The following is a 22,251-nucleotide window of genomic DNA, read 5'->3' as shown; positions in this document are numbered from 1 at the left end:
CATCATCACTTGTCCAAGCCTGCATTCTTCTGGCCATTAAATTAAGTTGCAGGCAGAATTCCCTCTCCCAGCCCTCTGCACAACGTGCAGCGATAACCACCTACTACTACCAGATGATACATTATCAAAAAACAAGCAAAACTGCCTAAACCCTCCTGAAGTACTATTCCACACTAGGAAGGCATTGGCCCTATTTGTCTACGTCCATGGCTCCTGGCAGCCTTCCCCAGCTCTACCTGTGTTAGGAATTTCTTCTGGAAGTATGCAGAAAAGATCTTCCTGAGCCCAGCTGAGCCCTTTCCTACCCTAGAAATTTTAAACCCAGAAACAACTTCCAATAACTGAATAGCAAGATATTTTCAGCAAGTGCTCCAGAACCATAATGCAGTGCCTGGAGGAGAAAAATGTCTAAAAAGCTCAGAGTATATGTGGTTTCTGAGATTAAACCATGTGTGTTGGAATTCATAATCTTAATTAATATTACCATTATTGCAGCTACTATTAACCAATTCATAAGCAATTAGAGTATTCTGATATTTTAACATTGGTATATCTGTGCTGGTGCATACTGGCTGGCCATTAAACCTGGGTCATGGCTTATGCTGACTCTCAAAGTGACACTAGACTCCATAAAGCTGTGAGCCTGCTATCAGGACTGGGCATCATTGTGTCACATTCTATAAGAAGGAAACATTCTCCTAAAGTCTGTAAAGCCCCATACGAAGAGAGTCCTAAACAAGTGCAAGTTTAAAAAACACCAAAACAGGTTCTGTAGTTGTTAAAAGTAACATGTAAAATGGCACCTACCATATCAGGCACAACAAATCCATCACACAGGAAAATTTTATAAAATCTGAGTGTTGATTAGCAGAATGAACAGAAACTGAAGTTCTATCTGCTTTTCTATTGCTTGGTCCCAGAGATCCGTAATACTTGCAGAACGTAGTGTTTGCTCTACAAACAAAAGAATCACAGTACCTTATAATGTCCGTTCATCACAGCATCATGTAGGGGAGTGATCTGGTACATGCCTTTGATATTCACATCTGCTCCACCTTTCAAGAGTTCACTTGCTATTTGATATAACCCTCCCACACTAGCTTCATGAAGTGCTGTCCAACCTATTATACAAAAAGGAATTGGTATTTGTTTATATTTGGCATCTTAATAACGTTTTGTGCTTGCCCTTAAAGTAAAAACTCTAATTCTAAGTTGTTTCTTTAAAAATATTCTGATTACATGAAACAAGATAATCTTACCATGAAAGCAATCTGTATTATTTGGTAGATTCACCAAATTTGAGGGACAAACCGAGTTCTTATCCCTAACTCTGTTGCAGAAAAATATGAACAGTAGTAAAGTATTTGAAACTATTCCTATCCTCCTCAAACAAAAAGGCTGAAAGGGGATCATTATTAGCTCACAGAGAACGCTGGTTGCAGGCTACTTTTCTGCAGAAAAGAGAGGATAAAAGCTTTACTTGTAACTCAACGTATTTCCATCAAAGTAACCCAACTGGTAGAACTACATAAAAGTCAGTTCAAAAGTATGTATTTCTTTTCTCCTTATTTGCAAAAAGCTATTTACTAACTATTCAACTAACAAACCGCAAGCTACTCCAAGAAAAGCAATCATCCAGTTAAATATTTATTTCTTTGTTAGCCAGAAAAAATGGTATGAGTTATAGATATCTATTAAATTCCAGTAAATCATATGTTGATGTAAGAAAACTTAAAAGTATGCTAAAAGTGTATTTCACTAACTTTTTCCAGAACCTTCTCTATAACTCGGAGTTTCTCAATCTTTGCACTAACACTTTGGGTTGGATAACTCTTTGCTGTTCTGAGCACTGTAGGACGTTCAGTAGCATCCCTGGCCTTAATCCAGCAGATGCGAGCAGCACCCCTCACACATCCCAGGCATAACAACTAAAAATGTTCCCAGAAACCGCCAAATGTCCTCTGCAAGGCAAAATCACCCAAGGTAAGAACCACTGCCACAAAATGTTATAGAAGGAGTTTCTCCTATAATATTAATTAGAAATCCTTGAGGAAGAAATAAAGAGCACCAAAAATGGTAAATATATAGTTTAACAGAGTTTTTTTTCCCATAAATTTCCTTAAAATGCATATAGCTGTTAAAACAAAAATTATAACATTATGTTTTGGGATTTATAATGTATATAATATATCTGACAGCTGTAGCACAAAGGATAAGAGAGATATGTTCAATGTTCCTATATTTTCTGTGAAGTATTACAATAGTAACTCTAAGGAGACTATGAAACATTAAAGATATATATTATAATGTCTATAGTAACCACTACAAAATAATGCAAAGACAAAGAAAGTAACAATAAAACAGATGAAGCACACAAGAAACAATCAGTAAAATGGCAGTCCTAAATCCAACCATTTATATTAAATAAAAATTGACTAATCACCCCAATTAAAAGACAGATTATCAAAATGGATAAAAAAGCAAAACTGTACACTGTCTACAAAAAATACATTTTATATATAGACATAGGTTGAAAATAAAAAAATGGAAAAAGATTTAGCAAATAGACAAGAAACAAAAGAAGACTAGGATGTCTACATTAACATCATATATAGTAGACTTCCAGATAAGGTGTACTACCAGAGATGAATAGAGATATTTCATAATGACAAAAAAGACATGACAATTACAACTGTGTACGTACTTAATAACAGAGCTTTAAAATACAAGCAGCAAAAACTGACAGAATTAAAGGGAGAAACAGACAACTGAATAGTCATAGTTGTGATGATTTCAATTCCCTCTCAGGAAATGACAGATCAAATAAACAAAAAAAATAAACAAAAAATCAGTAAAGACAGAGATGATCTGAACATTATCAACCACCTTCATCTGACTGACATTTATAGAACACTACACACAACAACTGAAGAATAAACATTCAACTGCACAAGGGATATTTACCAAGAAAGACCATATACCAGGCAATAAACTAATTCTCAATAAATGGAAAGGATCAAATTGATAGAAAGTATATCCTTTGACCACAACGGAACTAAATTAGAAATCAATAACAGAAAGATATCTGGAGAATCCCCAAATATTTAAACATTAAATAACTTCTAATATAATTGGGGTCAGGAAGGAAGGAATCATACAAGAAATTTAAAATATTTCAAACTGAATGTTAATGAAAACACAACATCAAAATCTGTGGGATGCAGCAAAAGCAATATTTAGAGGGAAATTTACAGCTTTAAATGCTTACAGTAGGGAAGAAGGTACAAAAATCTGTGACTTCATTTTCAACCTTAAGAAGCTATAAAAAGAACAAAGAAAACCAAAAATAAGTAGAAGACAGAAGAGTAGAAATTAACAAAATATAAAACAGATAGAGAAAATTCTAAAAGCCAGGAGTTAGTTCTTTGAAATAAAAAAAAATCAATAAAATTGATAATCCTGTAGCTTAAACTAGCTCAGGAATGAAGGAAGAAACAAAGAAGAAGGAAGGAAGGAAGGGTGCTATATCAGGAATGAAAGATAAAATCCCCAAAGATCTGCAGACATTAAAAGGATAACAGAGATAAATGTAAACAACTTTATGCCAATAAATTCTACCTCCTAGATGAAAAGGAAAATTCCCTGAAATTACAACTTACCAAAACTGACACAAGATGAAACAGAAAATTTGAATAGCCCACACCTATTAAAGAATTTGAATTTATTATCAAAGTCTTCCCACAGTGAAAACTACAGGTCTAGATAGTTTCACTCTTAAGTTCTGTCAAACATTTAAGGAAGAAAAAACCCCAATCTTACACAAACTCTTTCAGAAAATAGAAGAGGAGAGAATAGTTCTTAACTCATTTTATGAGGTCTGTATAACCCTGATACCAAAATCAAAGATATTATAAGAAAATTATAGACCAATACTACCTATGAACAAAAAAACATTAACGAATCCTGATAACAAAAGAATTACAATAAAAAGAAAATTACAGACCAATATTACCCATGATCATAGATGCAAAAATATTGAACATAATAGTAGCAAATCGAATCCAGCAATACATAAAAAGGATGATATATCATGACTAAGCATTGGTTTCTGGTAAAAAATTCTCAGCAAATTAGGAATAGATTCCTCAGTCTGATAAAGAGCAGCTACAAAAACCTACAGCTAACATCATGCTTAACGGTGAAATACTGAAGAGGCAAAACTAACCTATGATGAAAAATATGAGAGCAGGAGCGGCTCTAGAGAGTGCGGATGGGGACTGATTGGGAAGGGACATGAGGGAACTTTCTGGGATGATGGTAATATTCTCCCACTTCAAAGAGGTCTGGGTTACACGGGTGAATGTAATTTGTCAAAATTCATCAAATGGCACATTTAAGATTTGGCATTTCACTGTATAAAAATTTTACCTCAAAAAAAAAGAAAAAACTATTGAACTCTAACAATATTGATGCCAAGGTGCTTAGTGATAAAATATACTAATGCCTACAACTTTCTTCGAAATGCATCAACATAAAGATGGACTGATGGATGGACAGAGAAATTATAGATGGACAGGTGAGAAATAAGAAATACATATTGGTCTCTGGCCCTTGTTCCTGACACGGAGCCCCTAAAACCCATGTAAACAGGGGTGTTGGACAATCTTTTGTTCTAATATTTAGTTTGACCCCAGTTGCTGATACAGAACTCTCAGACCTTTGTAATTTCCTCAGCGTAATTTCCTCAGGAACGTCTGACAGAGAGCTCCTAAAATCCCTTGGAATTTCCTGGGTGACAGCAGTGTCCTTTGTTCTAATGAGGCAACTTTTGGTGGGCTCCTAGACGGGGGCTGCTCACCAGAAAGACCAAGCCATGATTAGAAGCTTGGAACTTCCGCTCTCTCTGCCCATTCTCCAGAGAGGTGAGAGGGGCTGGAAATGGTTTTAATAATTGCTTGTGCCTGTGTGACGAAGCCTCCATAAAAATCCCCAAAGTATGAGGTTTGGAGAGCTTTTCCAAGTTGGTGAACACACCCACATGCCGGGAGGGGAGCACACTCCAATTCCACAGGGACAGAAGCTCCTATGTTCGAGACCCTTCCAGACCTATCCTATGTATCTTCTTCATCTGGCTCTTCATCTGTATCCTTTATCATATCCTTTATTATCTAATAAACTGGTAAACATAAGTAAGTGTTTCCCTGAGTTCCATGAGCTGTTCTAGGAAATGATCAAATCCAGTGAAGGGGTCATGGGAACCTCCAATTTGTAGCCAAGTTGAACAGAAGTTGTGGGTAACCTGGGGACCTACTAATCGGCGATTTGCATCTGAAGTGGGGGCTGTCTTGTGGGACTGAGCCCTTAACCTGTGCGGTCGGCACTAACACTGGTTAGTGTCAGAACTGAACTGAATTGCAAGACACCCAGCAGGTGTCAGAGAATTTCTTGACGTATGGAAAACCCACACATCTGGTGTCAGAAGTGTCGTGAGTGTGAGCAGAGGAGAAAGACATGAGTGTTTTTCTTTTACAATAAGTATGCGATAAAAACAAGTATCTAGAGTCTAGGTATTAGGAATATGGGTGTTTACAATTCTTTCAACTTTTCTACATGTTTGAAATTTTTCATAATTTCATAAAAATTTTCAAATAAACAGCTCACAAGTGAACTTTAGGAACCCAGCCATTTAAGAACTTTTTTTTTAATAATATAAAAAGTATCTGCCCCAAAGTACTGTTCCTGAGAAGAAGCATGAACTCACTGCTGTTTAGGTTCTGTGACCTGCAGACCAGTGGAAATATGCTTATCAGTGTGTGTCACTGATTAACTTGATTATCTGCCACAGGTCTAGGTTTGGTAGGATGATGAATGAAGTATCAGAAATCCAAAAGTTACTAACTTTGGAATGCAGATGATGATGTTCCTCCTAGGAAACTTCCTTTACTTATTTAGGTTTTGGTTAAACTACAATAAAAATTAGTTTCCTAAAGGGCACAAAAATGACTGCTACAGGAATGAAAAATAACTATAATAAAAGATTAACTTATTTTCCCTGAGCCCAGAATGACTAAAAGATAAGGTAAATGTAAAGCAGTTGTCAGGTTTCTAAGAAAAAGCATCTCATATTTTAAGTTTACTGCAGAAAATTCCCAAAGAAGACAAGGTGCATATGAGTAATTCAGGGTAAATGATGGGGTCTAGGGGGAGGGGGGTTAAAAATGAATGCTACTTGAAGTGAGACTTAAGCAAGGATGACCAATGATGAATAGTATCGATCTCAGGGTTGAAAGAAATTCCCAGCAACCACAAAGCAAGAAGGACATTTATCTGCAGCGAGAGCCACTACAGACCAGAGAAATGGCTACATATTGCAGAGAGAAATCAAACATAAAGAATTTCCCTTCCCCTAAGGGTTAGGAGAAACTCTTGCAAAATAAAGATGGAGTACATTTTACAACAGATCTCTCATTCTCTCTCAAATCTGCAGGTTGGGAGATCCTTAAGTAACATTTTTTTTTTCTTTTTAAAAATATAACCATCTTGGAGGAAATCTCTTTAAAGTTTTATAAGAGTAAACATTTCCTATAAAGAGAATATAATTTAACACATTTTAAGAGAAGAGTCAAGATCCTACCATTCTTAGTCACGCTGTAACGCAGCGACTGTTGACACCCACAGAGGGATGGTGCGCACGCCCTTCTGCACCGTACTCCTCCACGAGTCTGCCTCTCATTGTTTGTTTTTATCTGCCTTGCTGTTGGCCTGTGCCAACCTTTCTTTTCAGTTCTCATGTGTCACAGGCTTAGGAATCAGAATAGAATTCTGTATAAAATAATGCTCAAGTCATTGGTCTGAGAGGGTTTTAGCAAAGAAGCTTTATGAGATCTATTTTGGGTATTTAGTTTTCCTCAGCCTACTTCCTAACTGTCACCTTTGTTTTTGTTTTTGTTTTTTTAAAGATTTTATTTTTTTCCTTTTTCTCCCCAAAGCCCCCTGGTACATAGTTGTATATTCTTCATTGTGGGTCCTTCAAGTTGTGGCATGTGGGATGCTGCCACAGCGTGGTTTGATGAGCAGTGCCATGTCCGCGCCCAGGATTCAAACCAATGAAACCCTGGGCCGCCTGCAGCAGAGTGTGTGAACTTAACCACTCAGCCACGGGGCCAACCCCTCACCTTTGGTTTTGATAGGTAAAAAATTATTGCAATTGGTTTTTGAAATCCGACAAAGAATCATAAAATTTAAATGAGGATAAAATGCAAATGTTACCTATGAAAAGACCATTGGTCTGCTTTATGACATTTTGTTAATTTCTCAAAAGGCACCTAGTGATTTTTGGATTGTATCACAAAATGAACGTATTTAAGCCTTTCTAGTAGACATTATTTGTTTGTTTTCACAGCATCTGGCACACAGGAGGCATACTGGACAAACTCACTACAGGGAATTGACATGTTCCATGGAGGTCATACACCTCTTGCCAGTAGTTCCTGAACTTTAATGAGAATAAAAATCACCTAGGGGACCTTGTTAAAAGGCATATTTCCAGGTATTAACCTACAGATTTTGACTGTGCTTGTGAATGTGTATGAGTGTGTGTTTTGGAGGGTGAAGTAAAAGCCTGCATTTTAAATAAACACCGTAGGTGACTCTTAGGAAAATGGCTTGTAGATGACCCTCTGGAAACACTACCCTCGACAATTCTGTGGGAGGTGGTAGCCAGAAGTAAAGACCAGAGCTAAGACGCAAAGTGAGAAGGAAAAGTAGAGAACAAGAGAGCTCACAAAGCCTAGAAAGCCATCTGGTCAGGCTAAAGAACTCATGAAGGTCACAGACGTACCTGGGGCAGTGAGGAGAAGGTGTACAGTAACCGCCCAAAGACAGCAGAGAACAGCCACCGAGCATGTTAACGACGGCACAGAGCAAAGGGCTAATGAAAAGAAACATGTTAAGAGATGCTTGGGAAATCCCTAAAGTCAAGTTAGCGCATGTAGAGCTACTCCTGAACTTAAGCAGCATAGAGAGACTAACAGAAAGAGCCACATATTTGTCGAAATCAAGGGAGCAAGTGCTTTGGCCAGCAAATAAGGATCCGTGGTTGAGGATTACAGGACCATGACCTAGGTGTGAGATTTAGAGTAACAGCCTGTTAAAACCCTGCTTGTAGTATAAACCTAGGCCTTGCTAAAGTAAGTGCTGGGGTGCACTCGTAATCACTCTGTGCACCAGAAGGCTTTTTGCACTATTTCATAAACTGAGAAAGTCTAGAAACAATAGTACAGTATGGACACATGAAAGCACTATCCAGGCTGGCCCAGTGCTGCTCAGTGCCTTAGTAGTGAAGTGCTTTTAAGGAATCATTCCTCTCCAGGAGAACATGTCAGGTTCTGCCCACAAGGAAGACTGTACCAGAGATCCAGCCTTCCAGAAAAACTGTTCTTTCTGAGCACCTTGCCCCCTCTACCTCATACTCTCTCTTCCCTCCATTTCCCTGGTCATCACCCCTGCTGTACACCCAGCATTTTATTATCAATTTCCCCTATAGCTCAGTGTACCATCAGCTTCTTTTAGCCTTTGACCTCACTTCTTTCCACTCAAAGTTCAATCTCATGGTAACAATGCTCACTCAAAGGCAACAAGTCAGCCCCAGAAACCCCATCCTTCTGTGTAATGCCACTGGGCCCCAGGCAGGCATGTTCTTTGAAGGTGAAATATAATGCTCTTCTCTTCTCCCGCTCCCCTGCCCGCCCGCACCTTCCCACTGCCCTGGGTGATGATGGTGAAGAGGTACCCAAGCAGGAGAACTCCAGGGAAGTTTTCTGTTTGAGACCTGCCTTAGGCCCACTTTGCCATACTTTCACAGGACTGACGCAGTGATGAAATCACAAACCACTCTCAAGATGACTGTGGACGGTAACCCCAACCTACCAGCATAACTTGGTTGATTAACATTTCCACCTTGTTTTATACAGTGATGAACAAGATCAGCATCATTATGCAGAGCAGCCTTATACAGCAAGTTCTCTCCAAAAACGTTTCTTCGGTTAATGCTAGAACGAGATAGTTTATTCATCTTCATTTTTTCTGAAACAACAGAATAAGCAAAAGAAAATTGAAAAATAATAATCCTTATTTGAAAATCAGGAGGAATAGAGGTAACAGGGTGAATCTAGTCAACATTCTAGAATAGAGGTATATTATATTACGAAAGAGTATTTCATCCACTAACCAAACTATAAGGGGGTGAAAGAGATAAATGTCATTAGTTTGAAAATATTTGTAATAAATTATAAATCATTTAAGCCGTTTATATTGATTGAAACCCCACAAAAGGTGTATATATGAGAAGACTAACAGATTATTTTCTTAAAAGTTCTGGTGAAAAAGATTATTTAAATCTAGAATTAGATGTTATCAAACCTAACCAAATGTTGTAATAACAAACTATATTATAAAACCATGAGGAGAAAATCTCAGAGGTTTATAAAATACAAAAATTAATCCCAGTAAGACCCAGAAAAAAGAGTGCTAAATTTTTTCTTTGCTAAAAATAACTGTCATGAAATTAAATAAAGAACTATGATCTTGATCTGCACCATCATTTTAATTTCCTAAGCAAACAAATATACAATTAAAATATTTTTCCAGTTTATGCATATCAAGTATCATTTGTCCACTGTGCCTCCTAAAATACTGAAATGCCTCATTTAGATACTCCAAATCTTGTCAATTTTTGTGGATAACACTCTTGTGGTTTTCCTGAAATTCCTGCATTTCCAAACTATATCATTTTGATGATCGCTTTGCCAATTCTGATCTAGCTAATGTGCCCCATCCTGAAACCTCACAAAGGTAAATGAGTACTGTAGCAGGCTTCTTAATGGACCACAATCTAACTGTTCTGCCTTTTATTTGACTCCCTCCATTCAGTCCCAATGTAAGACAAATCAACCGCTGAACATTTCAGTCTTCCTTCCCCCACCCGGACTACAAAGCATTCTGCTTTCACCAGATAAACTGTATGCTTCCCAAAATTAGTACTCCCAGATTTGTCACTGCCATTTCTACTTGCTATTAATCATGTGATTTATTAAAAATAATAACTTATGAAGAATACAAACATTTTCAATGAAGACTAAGTTGCAGAAGACATATACTTCCAATCATGACTAAAAAACTGCTGTGACTTGCCCTCCCATTGTAAACACCTAGAAAAATAGATGAAATATATGGGGGGAGGGAATCCCTATATTCAGACATTGGATAACAGGCAGTTGAGCTCTCTGGCTCCCCTGAGTGAAGAGAAACAATGAAGTGAGCCTCAAGACCCCTCCAGCTTCTTGTCTGGAGGCACTCTGCACAGTACAGCACAAGCACAGCAAGGTGATCCTGCTGAGCTGAGGAGACGGAGGTCACAGTTTGGGGAGGCTGGGGTGGCTAGAATTGGCAGGGCAGGGCACCAGAGATGAGAGAGTTGAGAAAAGGTACCAGAAGTCTATAAAAGGGGCTCCTTGAGTTGTTATCTGATTACTGAACTGCTCATGTGTAGAGTGAGTCTTCATGAGGCTGGGCAAGGACAACTACCTAGGAACCATCAATGAACAACTGTCCAGGATCACACAGAGCTAGGAGACATTCCCACTCCCGCCATCCTGAGGCGAGAGACCTTGCTGAATATTTAGTAGAGACCCTTGATGGGTTATGTCTTAGTAGCAAGGCTAAACCAGTTCTAGAGTAAAACCTACACCAAATCTACCTAACGAGGGTTTTAAAAAGTGTTGAAATGATCAAGCTGATCTTCAAGTAACTTGTCCACCTAAACAAAATTTAACACTCTCAAAATAGAGATACTCAATAACACTTTGTTACACAAGGATATCCAGTTCTTCTCCACTGCAAAGGCATTATGCCTTTGTCAGAACTCAGGGTCTATTTCTGAACTCCCTTTGGTTCCATTGACCTATTTCCCTGTCTTGATGCCAATGTCATGCTGTTTTGATTACTATACCGATGTAAAAATTCTTGAAATCAGGTAGTGTTAGCCCTCTAACTTTGTTCTTTTTCAGAGTCACTTTACTACTCTAGGTCCTTTGCATTCCATGTGAATGTTAGAACCAGCTGATGAATTCCTACAAAATACCCTACAGAGATTTTGTTTGGGACTGTGTAGAATCCATGAGTGTACTGAGCAGAAATAACATCTTAACAATATCGAATCTTCTGACTGATGAATAAGCCATATCTCTTCATTTCTCTCCATCAAATTTTCTTTGATTTCTCCGAACAATGTTTTATAGGTTTCAGTATACCTGTCTTTTATATCTTTTATCAAATTTATCCCTAAGTAGTTCATATTTTTTGATACTATGTATCAAATTTTGGTAATTGTTTGGTTTTCAAATTTCACTAATTGTTACTAGAATATAGAAATATAACTAACGTTTGTATATTGATCTTGTATCCTGCAACTACGCTAAGCTCACTTATAGCTGTTCATATTGCAGATTGCATCAGATTTTCTACATACGTGATTATGTCATTTGTGCCTAAAGACAATTCTACTACTTCTTTTCCAATATGGATGCCTTTTATTTGTTTCTCTTACTGACGGGCTGGCTAGGATCTCCAGTACAACGTTCAAGAACAGTGGTGCAAGCAGACGTCCCTGCCTCATTTCTGACCTTAGGGGGACGCATTCAGTTTTCCTCCATTAGGCATGACAGCTGTGGATTTTTCGCAGATGCCCTTTGTCAGGCGGACAAAGTTCCCCTCCATTCCTAGCTTGCTGAAGAGTCTTCACCAGTATTGGATGTTAGGTTGTTGTCAAATGCTTTCTCTGCATCTATTGAGATAATCACATGGTTTTTCTTTTTTGGCTTGTTAATATAATGAATTACCGTGATTGATTTTCAAAATGTAAAACCAACTTGCGTTCCAAAGATAAACTCACTTAGTCATGATATATCATATAATGTTGTATTTGATTTGCCAAAATTTTGTTTAGATTTTTGCACCTATGTTCATGAAGAATATTGATCTGTAGTCTCCCATTCTCGTAACATCTTTGGATTTTGCTATCAGTTGAATGGTGGCCTCACAGAACGAGTTGGGAAGTATTCCTTATCTTCAATTTTTTGAAAGAGTTTGTGAAGAGTTTGCATTATTTCTTCCTTAAATGTTTGGAAGAATTTACCATTGAAAGTGTTATAGACTGAATTACCTCCCCTCAAAAGTCATATGTTGAAGCCCTTAATACAATAGGATTCATATCCTTATTAAAAAAAAAAAAAAGGGAAGACACACCAGAGCTCTCTGCACACGCAGGAAGGACACTGTGAGAAGGCAGCTGTCTACAAGCCAGGAAGAGAGGTCTTACTAGAAACTGAATTTTCCAGCACCTTGATCTTGGACTTCTAGGCTCCAGGACTGTGAGAACATAAATTTCCATCGTTTAAGCCATCTGGTTTGTGGTATTTAGTTACGGTAGCCCTAGCGGACTAACACAGAGGCATCTGGGCCTTGAGGTTTTTCATTTATTGATTTGTTTTTTGGTGGGAAAGTTTTTAACTGCAAACGCAATTTATTTAATAGATATGTCATTAGTGTGTTGCCCATTTCTTTCTAATAATTTGTGTCTTTCAAAGAATTTGTCCACTTCATCTAAGTTGTTAAATGTATTGGCAAAAAGTTGTTCATAATATTCTCTTATTATCCTTTTCATATCTGTAGACTATGTCATGATGTCACCTCTCTTGTTTCTGATATTGGTAATTTGTCTTTTCTTTTTTTTCCTGATCAGTTTGGCTAACGGTTTATCAATTTAATCGATCTTCTCAAAGAACCAGCTGTTGAGTCCATTGATTTTCTCTATTATTTTTCTGTTTTCTATTTCCTTGATTTCTGCTTTATCACTGCTATCTTCTTTACTACTTCCTTTCTTCTGTTTACTCTGGATTTCACTCACTCTTCTTTTTCTAGCTTCTTAAGGTAGAAGCTGATGTCATTGATTTGAGCGTGTTCTTCATTTCTAACACAAGCATTAATACTGTACCTGCCCCAACAATGACTCTTTTCATGACATTCCAAAATATTGCTACATTGCGTTTTCATTTTATTTTAGTTAAAAATACTTTCAAATTTCCCTTTCATTTTCTTCTTTGATCCGTGGGTTATTTAAAAGTGTGCTATTTAATTTCCAAATATTTCAAGATTTTACAGAGATCTTTCTGTTACTGATTTCTGATTTAACTCCACTGGTATCAGAGAATATACTATTTATAACTTTAATCCTTTCAAATTTATTGAGACTTGTTTTACGGCCCAGCATATAAACGATCTTGATGAATATTCTGTATTTGAAAAGAATGTGGGATCTTCTATTATTAGGTGAGAAGTTCTATACATGTCAAATAGGTCAAGTTGGTTGATAGTGCTGTTTAAATACTCTATATCCCTACTGATATTCTGTTTATTTGGGTTACCATAATAAGTTATCAATCATTGAAAGAGTGGTAGTGAAATCTCTCACTGTAATTGTGGATGTCTATTTCTCCTTGAAGTTTTATCAGTTTTTGCTCCACGTAGTTTGAAACTCTGTTACTAAGAGAATAACTATTTAGAATTATTATGTACTCTTGATGGAGTGATGCCCACATCATTATAAAATAACTTTCTTTATCCCTAATATTCTTTGTTCTGAAATCTACTGTCTGACATTAATGATGCATTATATATTAGTACATAGTGACTCCAGCTTTCTTTTGATTGGTATGGTAGGATAAATAATGGTCCTCCAAAAATGTTCACATCCTAATCCCCATAACCTGAGAATGTTACCTTATATAGGAAAAGGGACTTTACAGATGAGATTAAGTTAAGAATTTTGGGAAGGGAAGATTACCCTGGATTATCTGTGTGAGCCCTAAATATAACCACAAGAATCTTTGTAAGACGGAAGAAAGAAGATCAAAAGGGGAGAAGGCAATGTGACAAAAGAAGCAGAGACTGGACTGATGCGGCCAGGAGCAAGGGAATGCTACAGCCCCGAGAAGCTGGAAGAGGTAAGAAACAGATTTTCCCCTAGGGCCTACAGAAGGAACCATCCCTGCTGACACCTTGATTTTAACCCTTTAACACTCATCTGGATTTCTGACCTCAGGACTGTAGGAGAATAAATTTGTGTTAATTCACTAAATTTGTGGTAAATTGTTACCATAATAGGAAACTAATAAAACTGATGTTAGCTAAGCATATTTTTCCCCCACTCTTCTAGTTTTAACCTACTTATGTCTTTATATTTCAAATGTGTTTCTTAAGTCAGCATTATAGTTGGGTCTTGCTTTTTCATCCAACCTTACAATCTCTGCCTTTTAATTGGGGATGTCTTGACCATTTACATTTAATGTGATTGCTGATATGCTAGAGTTTGAGTGTATCATCTTGCTGTTTGTTTTCACTTTTTCCCATCTGTTCTTTGTTCCCTTTTCCCTCTTCTTTTACCTTCTTTTCGATTAACTCTCAATATTTTTTTTTAACATTTTTTTTTTTAAGATTTTATTTTTTTCCTTTTTCTCCCCAAAGCCCCCCAGTACATAGTTGTGTAGTCTTCGTTGTGGGTCCTTCTAGCTGTGCAGCGCACGAACTTAACCACTCGGCCACGGGGCCAGCCTAACTCTCAATACTTTTTGTAATTTCATTTTGTCTTCTTTGTTGACTTATTAGCTATAACTTATCTATTATAATAGTTCCCTTGGGCTTTATAGTACACACATTTAACTTATCACATTCTACCTTCAAACAGTATCCTCACTTAAATTTTACAATAGTATACTTCCATTTGTCCCCTCATGGCCTTTTTGTTGTTACTGTTATGCATCTTACTTTCACGTGTTAAAAATCTCATAATCCATCGTTGTTACTTTTCTTTAAACAGTCAATTATCCTTTAAAAACTGATTAATAAGAAAAAAATCTTGTATTTTTATCCATATTGTTACCATTTCCAATGATCCTCATTCCTTTGCAGATTTCCATCTAATACTGTTTTTCTGCCTGAAGAATGTCCTTTGACATTTCCTATAGTATGGATCTGCTGGTGATGAGTTCTTTCTACTTTTGTATGTCTGAAATTTTGTTTCACCTTGATTTTTGAAAGATATTGTGCTGAGTACAGAATCCTAGGTTCTAGTTACAGAATTCTAACTATAGAATTTCTTCTAGTACTTTAAAGCTGCTGCTCCACTATCTTCTTGATTACATTGTTTCCAGCAAGAAATTTGATGTCATCCTTATCTCTATTCTTCTGTACATAACATGCCTTTTTTTCGTATCAGCACATATATATTTTTTCGATTTCTTAAATGACTGAATATTACTTCATTGGTTATAATTTACTATTCACCTAGTTTAGATCTTTTCTAGTCATTTTATTACTATAAACAATGCTATAATGAACATCCTTATAAAAATTTCTTTACATATTTAAGCAAGTATAGCTATAGAATAAATCCTTTTTAAGTAGAATTGCTGATTCAAAAGAACTGTGACTTAAAATTCTAATGAATGTAAATAAACTGCCCTGTAAAAAGAGAGAATAAACTTATACTATTACCAACAACATTTGAGAAAGCTTACTTTTTCCACATTCTTGCCACTGGGAATTCTCAAATATTTAAATATTTGGCATTCTCTTAGGTGAAAGTTATACCTCTTAATTTGCATTTCTTTAATCATGAGTGAGATGTTAATCTTTTCAGGTATATATATTTAATTTTTATTTCTTTTTCTGTGAACTGCTTGTTCTTGTTCTTGACAATTTTTTTCCCCTTACTGTTTTATAAGAGCTTTGAATGCTAATACAATTAACCCCTTGCCATGCGTTACTAATATTTTTTTTGTGTTTGATGTTTGGTTTTCCTTAGGGTATTCTCCATACAATTTTTTTAAAGTATGTAGTCAATTTTATCATTCTTTTCCCTCCTAGCTTCTGGGTTTGAATCATTCTTTAAAAAGCCTTTTTCCACTCCAAGATTACAAAAAGATTCCTGTATGTTTTCTCTTAGAACGTGTTTTTTCCAGTCAAATCTTTGGCCAAACTGGAATTAAGTTTAGTATAAGGAGTGCTATAGGGGTCCCATTTTGTTTTTCACTATTTATTGCTTAGTCCTTTTTGCTACCAATTTGAGAGGCCACCTTTATCACATACCTGCCCCATATTCCCATTGTATCTTGCTTCTCCATCTAAACTCTTTATTCTGTTACACTGATTTATCCTGTGCCAGTACCAACTGATTTTAACTTCTATGGCTTTTTAATTGCTTTCATATTATGTAGAGGAGGTTCCTGCCTCTCCACTCTCCCTTGGCTCTTTTGGGCTAGTCTTTCATATTTACTTTTCTAGCTGAAATTTAGTATCATTTTATAACATACTCATAGCTAACCCTCCAGCCCTATAAAGCAAAACAAAATAAAACAAAACAATTAACAAACAAAAATCTGTTTTTGAGCTCTTATGCATTTATAGAATAATTTAGGGAGAAGTAAGTTTCTTATAACACTGAATCTTTATGATAAAGTATAAGGTTCTTCTTTCCATTTATTCAAGTCTTTTTTTTTATGTCCCTCAGCAGAATTTTTAAACTCTCTTTTCATAGGTATGGCACATTTCTTATTAGGTATGTAAGCAAGTATTTTCTCTCTTTTGTAACTATTATAAATGGGCTCTTCTCTTATATTTTCTAACTGGGTAATACTTATATATGAAAGGTATTTCTTTTTGTCTTCTTTTGGTTTATTGAAATTTTTTTAACTTTTTAGTTGGAAATAATTTCAGACTTACAAAAAAGTTATAAAAGCAGAAGAAAGGATTCACCCATTGTTAACATTTTGCCCACTTTAAATCATTCTATCTTCCTCTTTATACACAGACACACACACTCAGGCACATACATACATAAAGAATATCTTGTATATACCATGCCCCTTTTCTCACTAACACTTAAATGTATTTTTTCTGGAAACAAGGACATTCTCCTGTGCAACCAAATTATTAAATTCAGAAAGTTAACGTGAATATAATGTTATTATTTAATCTATAGTAATTATTTCAATTTTGCCAACTGTCCCCTATCATTTTTTAACCAGTCTTTCTAGATTGTTATTGTTTCTGAAAGTTTTAAAATTTATTCTTTTGGTTTTTATAGACACATAGAAATAACATCTAAGAATAATAATTTTGCCTTCTCCTTTCCTATATTTATTCATCTTGGTAAGATTTCTCAAAGCCCTAAGCTATGCTGGTCACACCACAAATAGGACAAACATCTAAACTTGAAAAAAGTTCTGTAACTATTCTCTCCAAAGTATAAGTATAGAAAAAATACCAGTCTATGAGCCAGAAGTTCAGGATCAAGTCCTAGTTATGCTACTAATGAGCTGTGCAATGCTGGGAAAAATCCTTAACCCCTCTAAACTTCCTCATCAGTAAAACAAGAAAGTTGAGAGAGAGAATCTCTAAATTCCTTTTAGTATCAGAATTCTGTTTCTGTAAATTATTTACTTAAAGAATTAACGACAGACAGTGATGTCAGTATCATGGCGGAGTGAGCACTCTCCTTGAGCTCTCCCCTCTAAAGTACAACCAAAAGGTTATTCATATTCCAACAGAAGACATTCACACAACACAAAAGACGTCTGAGAGACCCACGCAGCCATACATATGAAGGCAGTGGGGCTGGATCCTCTGGAGGAAGTAGAAGCTGTTAAGGGGGACTTTTCTCCTCCCAATAGCAGCCAGCAACCTCGGGACAGTGCACGGCTCTCAGAGGAAAGGGGGAAGGGGCACCTCTCTGCAGGAACACCATTGCTTCCCGAGTTCCCTCACAGCCCAAGGGAAAGCCCCACACACAGAGGAGACTGAGCTTTTGTGGGGGTGTCTCCATCAAACTAGCACCCCAGGAGAGTAGCTGATGGGGGCCCAGGGAGAACGCTGGGATCACACAGAAGAAAGAGAGTGCCCCTGCCCCCCCAGCACTCCTGCCCTGCAATGGCCCAGAGTGCCACACAGAGAGAGAGGTGGTGGTTAGGAAAGGTGCACAGGTGTAAGAAGGCACCCCTTCCCCCACCTGGCACTCCAGCCCTGTGATCGCCCAGAGTGCTGTGCAGAGAGAGAGGTGGCAGCTGGGAGAGATGGACAGATGTAAGAAGGTGCCCCTTGCCGCACCCAGCACTCCAGTCCTGCGATGGCCCAGAGTGCCGTGCGGAGAGAGAGGCGGTGGCGGGGGGATGAGCACAGGTCTCTATGATTGCCCAGAGTGCAGCGTGGAGAGAGAGAGAGAGGCAGCAGCTGGGAAAGGTGCGCAGGTGTAAGAGGGCACCCCTGCCCCCACCCAGCATTCCAGCCCTGTGATCGCCCAGAGTGCCGTGCAGAGAGAGAGGTGGCAACTGGGGGAAGAGCACAGGTCTCTGTGATTGCCCAGAGTGCCAAGCGGAGAGAGAGGCGGTGGCTTAGAGAGGTGCACAGGTGTAAGAGGGCGCCCCCTTCCCCCACCCAGCACTCCAGCCCTGAAATCACCCAGAGCTCCACACAGAGGGAAAAGCAGAGGCTGGGGGAAGCACAGGTGAAAGAAAGCACCCCTCCCTCTGCCTGGCGCTCCAGATCTGCCATTGGTCAGAGCATCGCACAAAGAGATAAGGAGTCAGCAGCTGGAGCTGGGGAGCCTTGGATTGTACTGGGCCCAGAATACACAGTGCCTGATCCCCACCCAATGGTGGCAGGTGGAAGGTGTGGCCAGATAACAACCATGTGAAGGCAAAAATCCATGCCCTCAAGCCATATGAAAAAGCATATTGAATCTCCAGACCAGAAGGAAAGTGACAAGTACCAAGAAGACACAGAAATAACCTAAATGACAGCTGACATGATGGAGGACCAAATTAGCAACTTAGAGGACAGTAATATAGAAATGCTTCAGAGGGAGAAGAGAGAACTAAGACTAAAAAGTAATGAAGAAACTCTCAGAGAAACATCTGACTCAATTAGGAAATACAACATAAGGATTATAGCTATTCCAGAGGGAGAAGGGAAGGAGAATCGAGCAGAAAGCTTGTTCAAAGAAATAATAGCAGAGAACTTCCCAAACCTGGAGAAAGAGGTAGAAATACAAGTGAATGAAGACAACAGATCTCCTGATTACATCAATGTAAAAAGACCTACTGCAAGGCATAGAGCAGTAAAGCTGGCAAAAGTCAATGACAAAGAAAATATACTAAGGGCAGCAAGGCAGAAGAAAATAACTTACAAAGGAATCCCTATCAGGCTTTCAACGGATTTCTCAGCATAAACCTTACAAGCTAGGTGAGTGAAACGACATACTCAAAATTCTGAAAGACAAAAACTTTCAGAAAAGAACACTCTATCCAGTGAAACTATCCCTCCAGATACAATGGAGAAATAAAAACTTTCCCAGATAAACAAAAGTGAATGGAGTTCATCACCACAAGACCCCCCCACAAGAGATCCTCAAGAAGGCCCTCATACCTGAAAAGAAAAATAGGAAAAGGACTACAAAGTCTTGAGCAAGGAGATGAATAGGTAGGCAATAATCAGAAAACAGCAGCTCTCTATGAGATCAGGTTATTAAACACTTAACTTTAACATTAAGAGTAAAGAGAAGGAAAATACCAAAAAAACCCAACTCATCACTTTAACCAAAAGCTCACAACATAAGATGGAAAAAGATATGATAAAAATAACATAGAAGGGGAACAGGAAAGGGACAGAACTGGCATAGTCTAAGGAAATAAGAGTCTATCAGAAAATGCACTATAGGGGCCAGGCCCATGGCCAAGTGGTTAAGTTCACAAGCTCCGCTTTGGCAGCCCCAGGTTTCGCTGGTTCAGATCCTGACGTGAACATGGCACCGCTCATCAGGCCACGCTTTTCATAATATTCTCTTATAATCTGTATTTCTGTGGTATCTGTTGTAACTTCTGTTACAACTAATCTGTTGTAACAGATACAATCCCAAGAGGCAGCGTCCCACATGCCACAACTAGAAGGACCCACAACTAAAATATACAACTATGTGCTGGGGGGATTTGGGGAGAAAAGGCAGGAAAAAAAAGAAGATTGGCAACGGTTGTTAGCTCAGGTGCCAATCTTTAAAAAAAAAAAAAAGCAAGTTCTGAAAAAAAAGAAATGGACTATGTCATTTATGAGATTTTTTATACAAATCTAAAGGTAACCACTAAACAAACAATTAGAAGAGAAATATATATGATAAACAAGGAGAAAATGAAGAAAACTATCACAGAAAACCACCTAATCAAATTGGTAGTCCGAAATACATGGGACAAGAAACAAAGGAAATGCAGAAGAACCCGAAAATGAGCGATAAGATGGCAGTATTAAGCCCTCATATAACAATAATCACTGTAAGTGTAAATGGACTGAATTCTCCAATCAAAAGACAGAGTGGCAGGATGGATTAAAGAACAAGACCCAACAATATGCTGTATCAAGGACACACATCTCAGCTCCAATGACAAACACAGGCTTGACAAACACAGGCTTAGAGTAAAGGGATGGAAGATGATACTCCAAGCTAACAGCAAAAAAAAAAGAAAGCAGGTGTTGCCATACTTATATCAGACAAAGTAGACTTCAAGACAGAACAGGTTAAGAGAGACAAAGATGGGCAGTATACAATGACAAAAGGGACACTCCACCAAGAAGACATAACACTTATAAACATATATGCACCCAATAGAGAAGCACCAAAGTACATAAAGTAACTATTAACAAACCTAAAAGGAGATATCAATGACAACACAATAATAGTAGGAGAACTCAACATCCCACTTACATCAATGGATAGATCATCCAGACAAAAAAGTCAAAAAGGAAACAGTGGAATTAAATGAAAAACTAGACCAGATGGACTTAATAGATATATATAGAACACTCCATCCAAAAATAGCAGAATATACATTCTTCTCAAGTGAACATGGAACACTGCCAAGGACAGACCATATACTGGGAAATGAGGTAAGCCTCCATAAATTTAAGAATATTGAAATCATATCTAGGATCTTTTCCGACCATACTGCTATGAAACTAGAAATCAACTACAAGAAAAAACCTGGGAAAGGAACAAAAATGTGGAGACTAAACAACATGCTACTGAACAACCAATGGATCATCAAAGAAATAAAGAGAGAAATCAAAAAATATCTAGAGACAAATAAGAACGAAAACACACCATACCAACTCATATGGGATGCAGCAAAAGTGGTCCTAAGAGGGAAATTTATAGTAATACAGGCCCACATTAACAAACAAGAAAAAGTTCAAATAAGCAATCTTAAACTACATCTAAGAGAATTAGAAAAAGAAGAACAAACAAAGCCCAAACTCAGCAGAAGGAGGGAAATAATAAAAATTAGAGGAGAAATAAATGAAATTGAAACAAAAAAGGCTACAGAAAGGATCAATGAAACAAGGAGCTGGTTCTTTCAGAAGATAAAAAAAAAAAACCTGACTAACCCTTAGCCAGACTCACTAAGAAAAAAAGAGAGAAAGCTCAAATAAATAATATTAGGAATGAAAGAGAAGTTACAACAGATACCACAGAAATACAGATTATAAGAGAATATTATGAAAAACTATATGCCAACAAACTGGACAATCTAGAAGAAATGGAAAAATTCTTAGACTCTTACAACCTCCCAAAACCAAATCAAGAAGAAATAGAGAACCTGAATAGACCAATCAGTAGTAAAGAAATTGAAACAGCAATAAAAAACCTCCCCCCCCAAAAAAGGTCCGGGACCAGATGGCTTCTCTGGAGAATTCTACCAAACATTCAAAGAACATTTATTACCTATTGTTCTCAAACTATTCCAAAAAATTGAGGAAGATGGAAAAATTCATAACACATTCTACAAGGCCAACATCACACTGATACCAAAGCCAGACAAGGACAACAAAAAGAAGGAAAATTACAGGCCAATATCGCTGATGCACATAGATGCAAAAATCCTAAAAAAAAAAAAGCCAATTGAATACAGAAATATATTAAAAAGGTGATACACCATGATCAAGTGGGATTCATACCAGGGACACAGGGATGGTTCAACATCCGCAAACCAGTATGATATACCACATTAACAAAATGAGGAACAAAAACCACACGATAATCTCAGTAGATGCAGAGAAAGCATTTGACAAGATGCAACATCCATTTATGATAAA

At 37.4% G+C, this 22,251-nt stretch overlaps 1 protein-coding gene across 1 annotated transcript in view; it reads right to left on the bottom strand.

Moving 5' to 3' along the window:
* The window catches only part of ANKRD31 (ankyrin repeat domain 31), a 125,905-nt gene that overhangs the window by 65,879 nt on the left and 37,775 nt on the right, over positions 1–22,251 (bottom strand). The window contains exons 10-11 of the mRNA XM_070517344.1: positions 8,929–9,084; positions 979–1,121 (exon numbers count right to left, since the gene is read on the bottom strand). Of these exons, the coding sequence (XP_070373445.1) occupies positions 979–1,121; positions 8,929–9,084 (299 nt within the window). The remainder of the gene's footprint in view (positions 1–978; positions 1,122–8,928; positions 9,085–22,251) is intronic.

This window comes from Equus asinus, chromosome 9, assembly GCF_041296235.1.
Source record: "Equus asinus isolate D_3611 breed Donkey chromosome 9, EquAss-T2T_v2, whole genome shotgun sequence".
NCBI lineage: Eukaryota > Metazoa > Chordata > Mammalia > Perissodactyla > Equidae > Equus > Equus asinus.
This window is presented reverse-complemented; position numbering and strand designations above follow the sequence as displayed.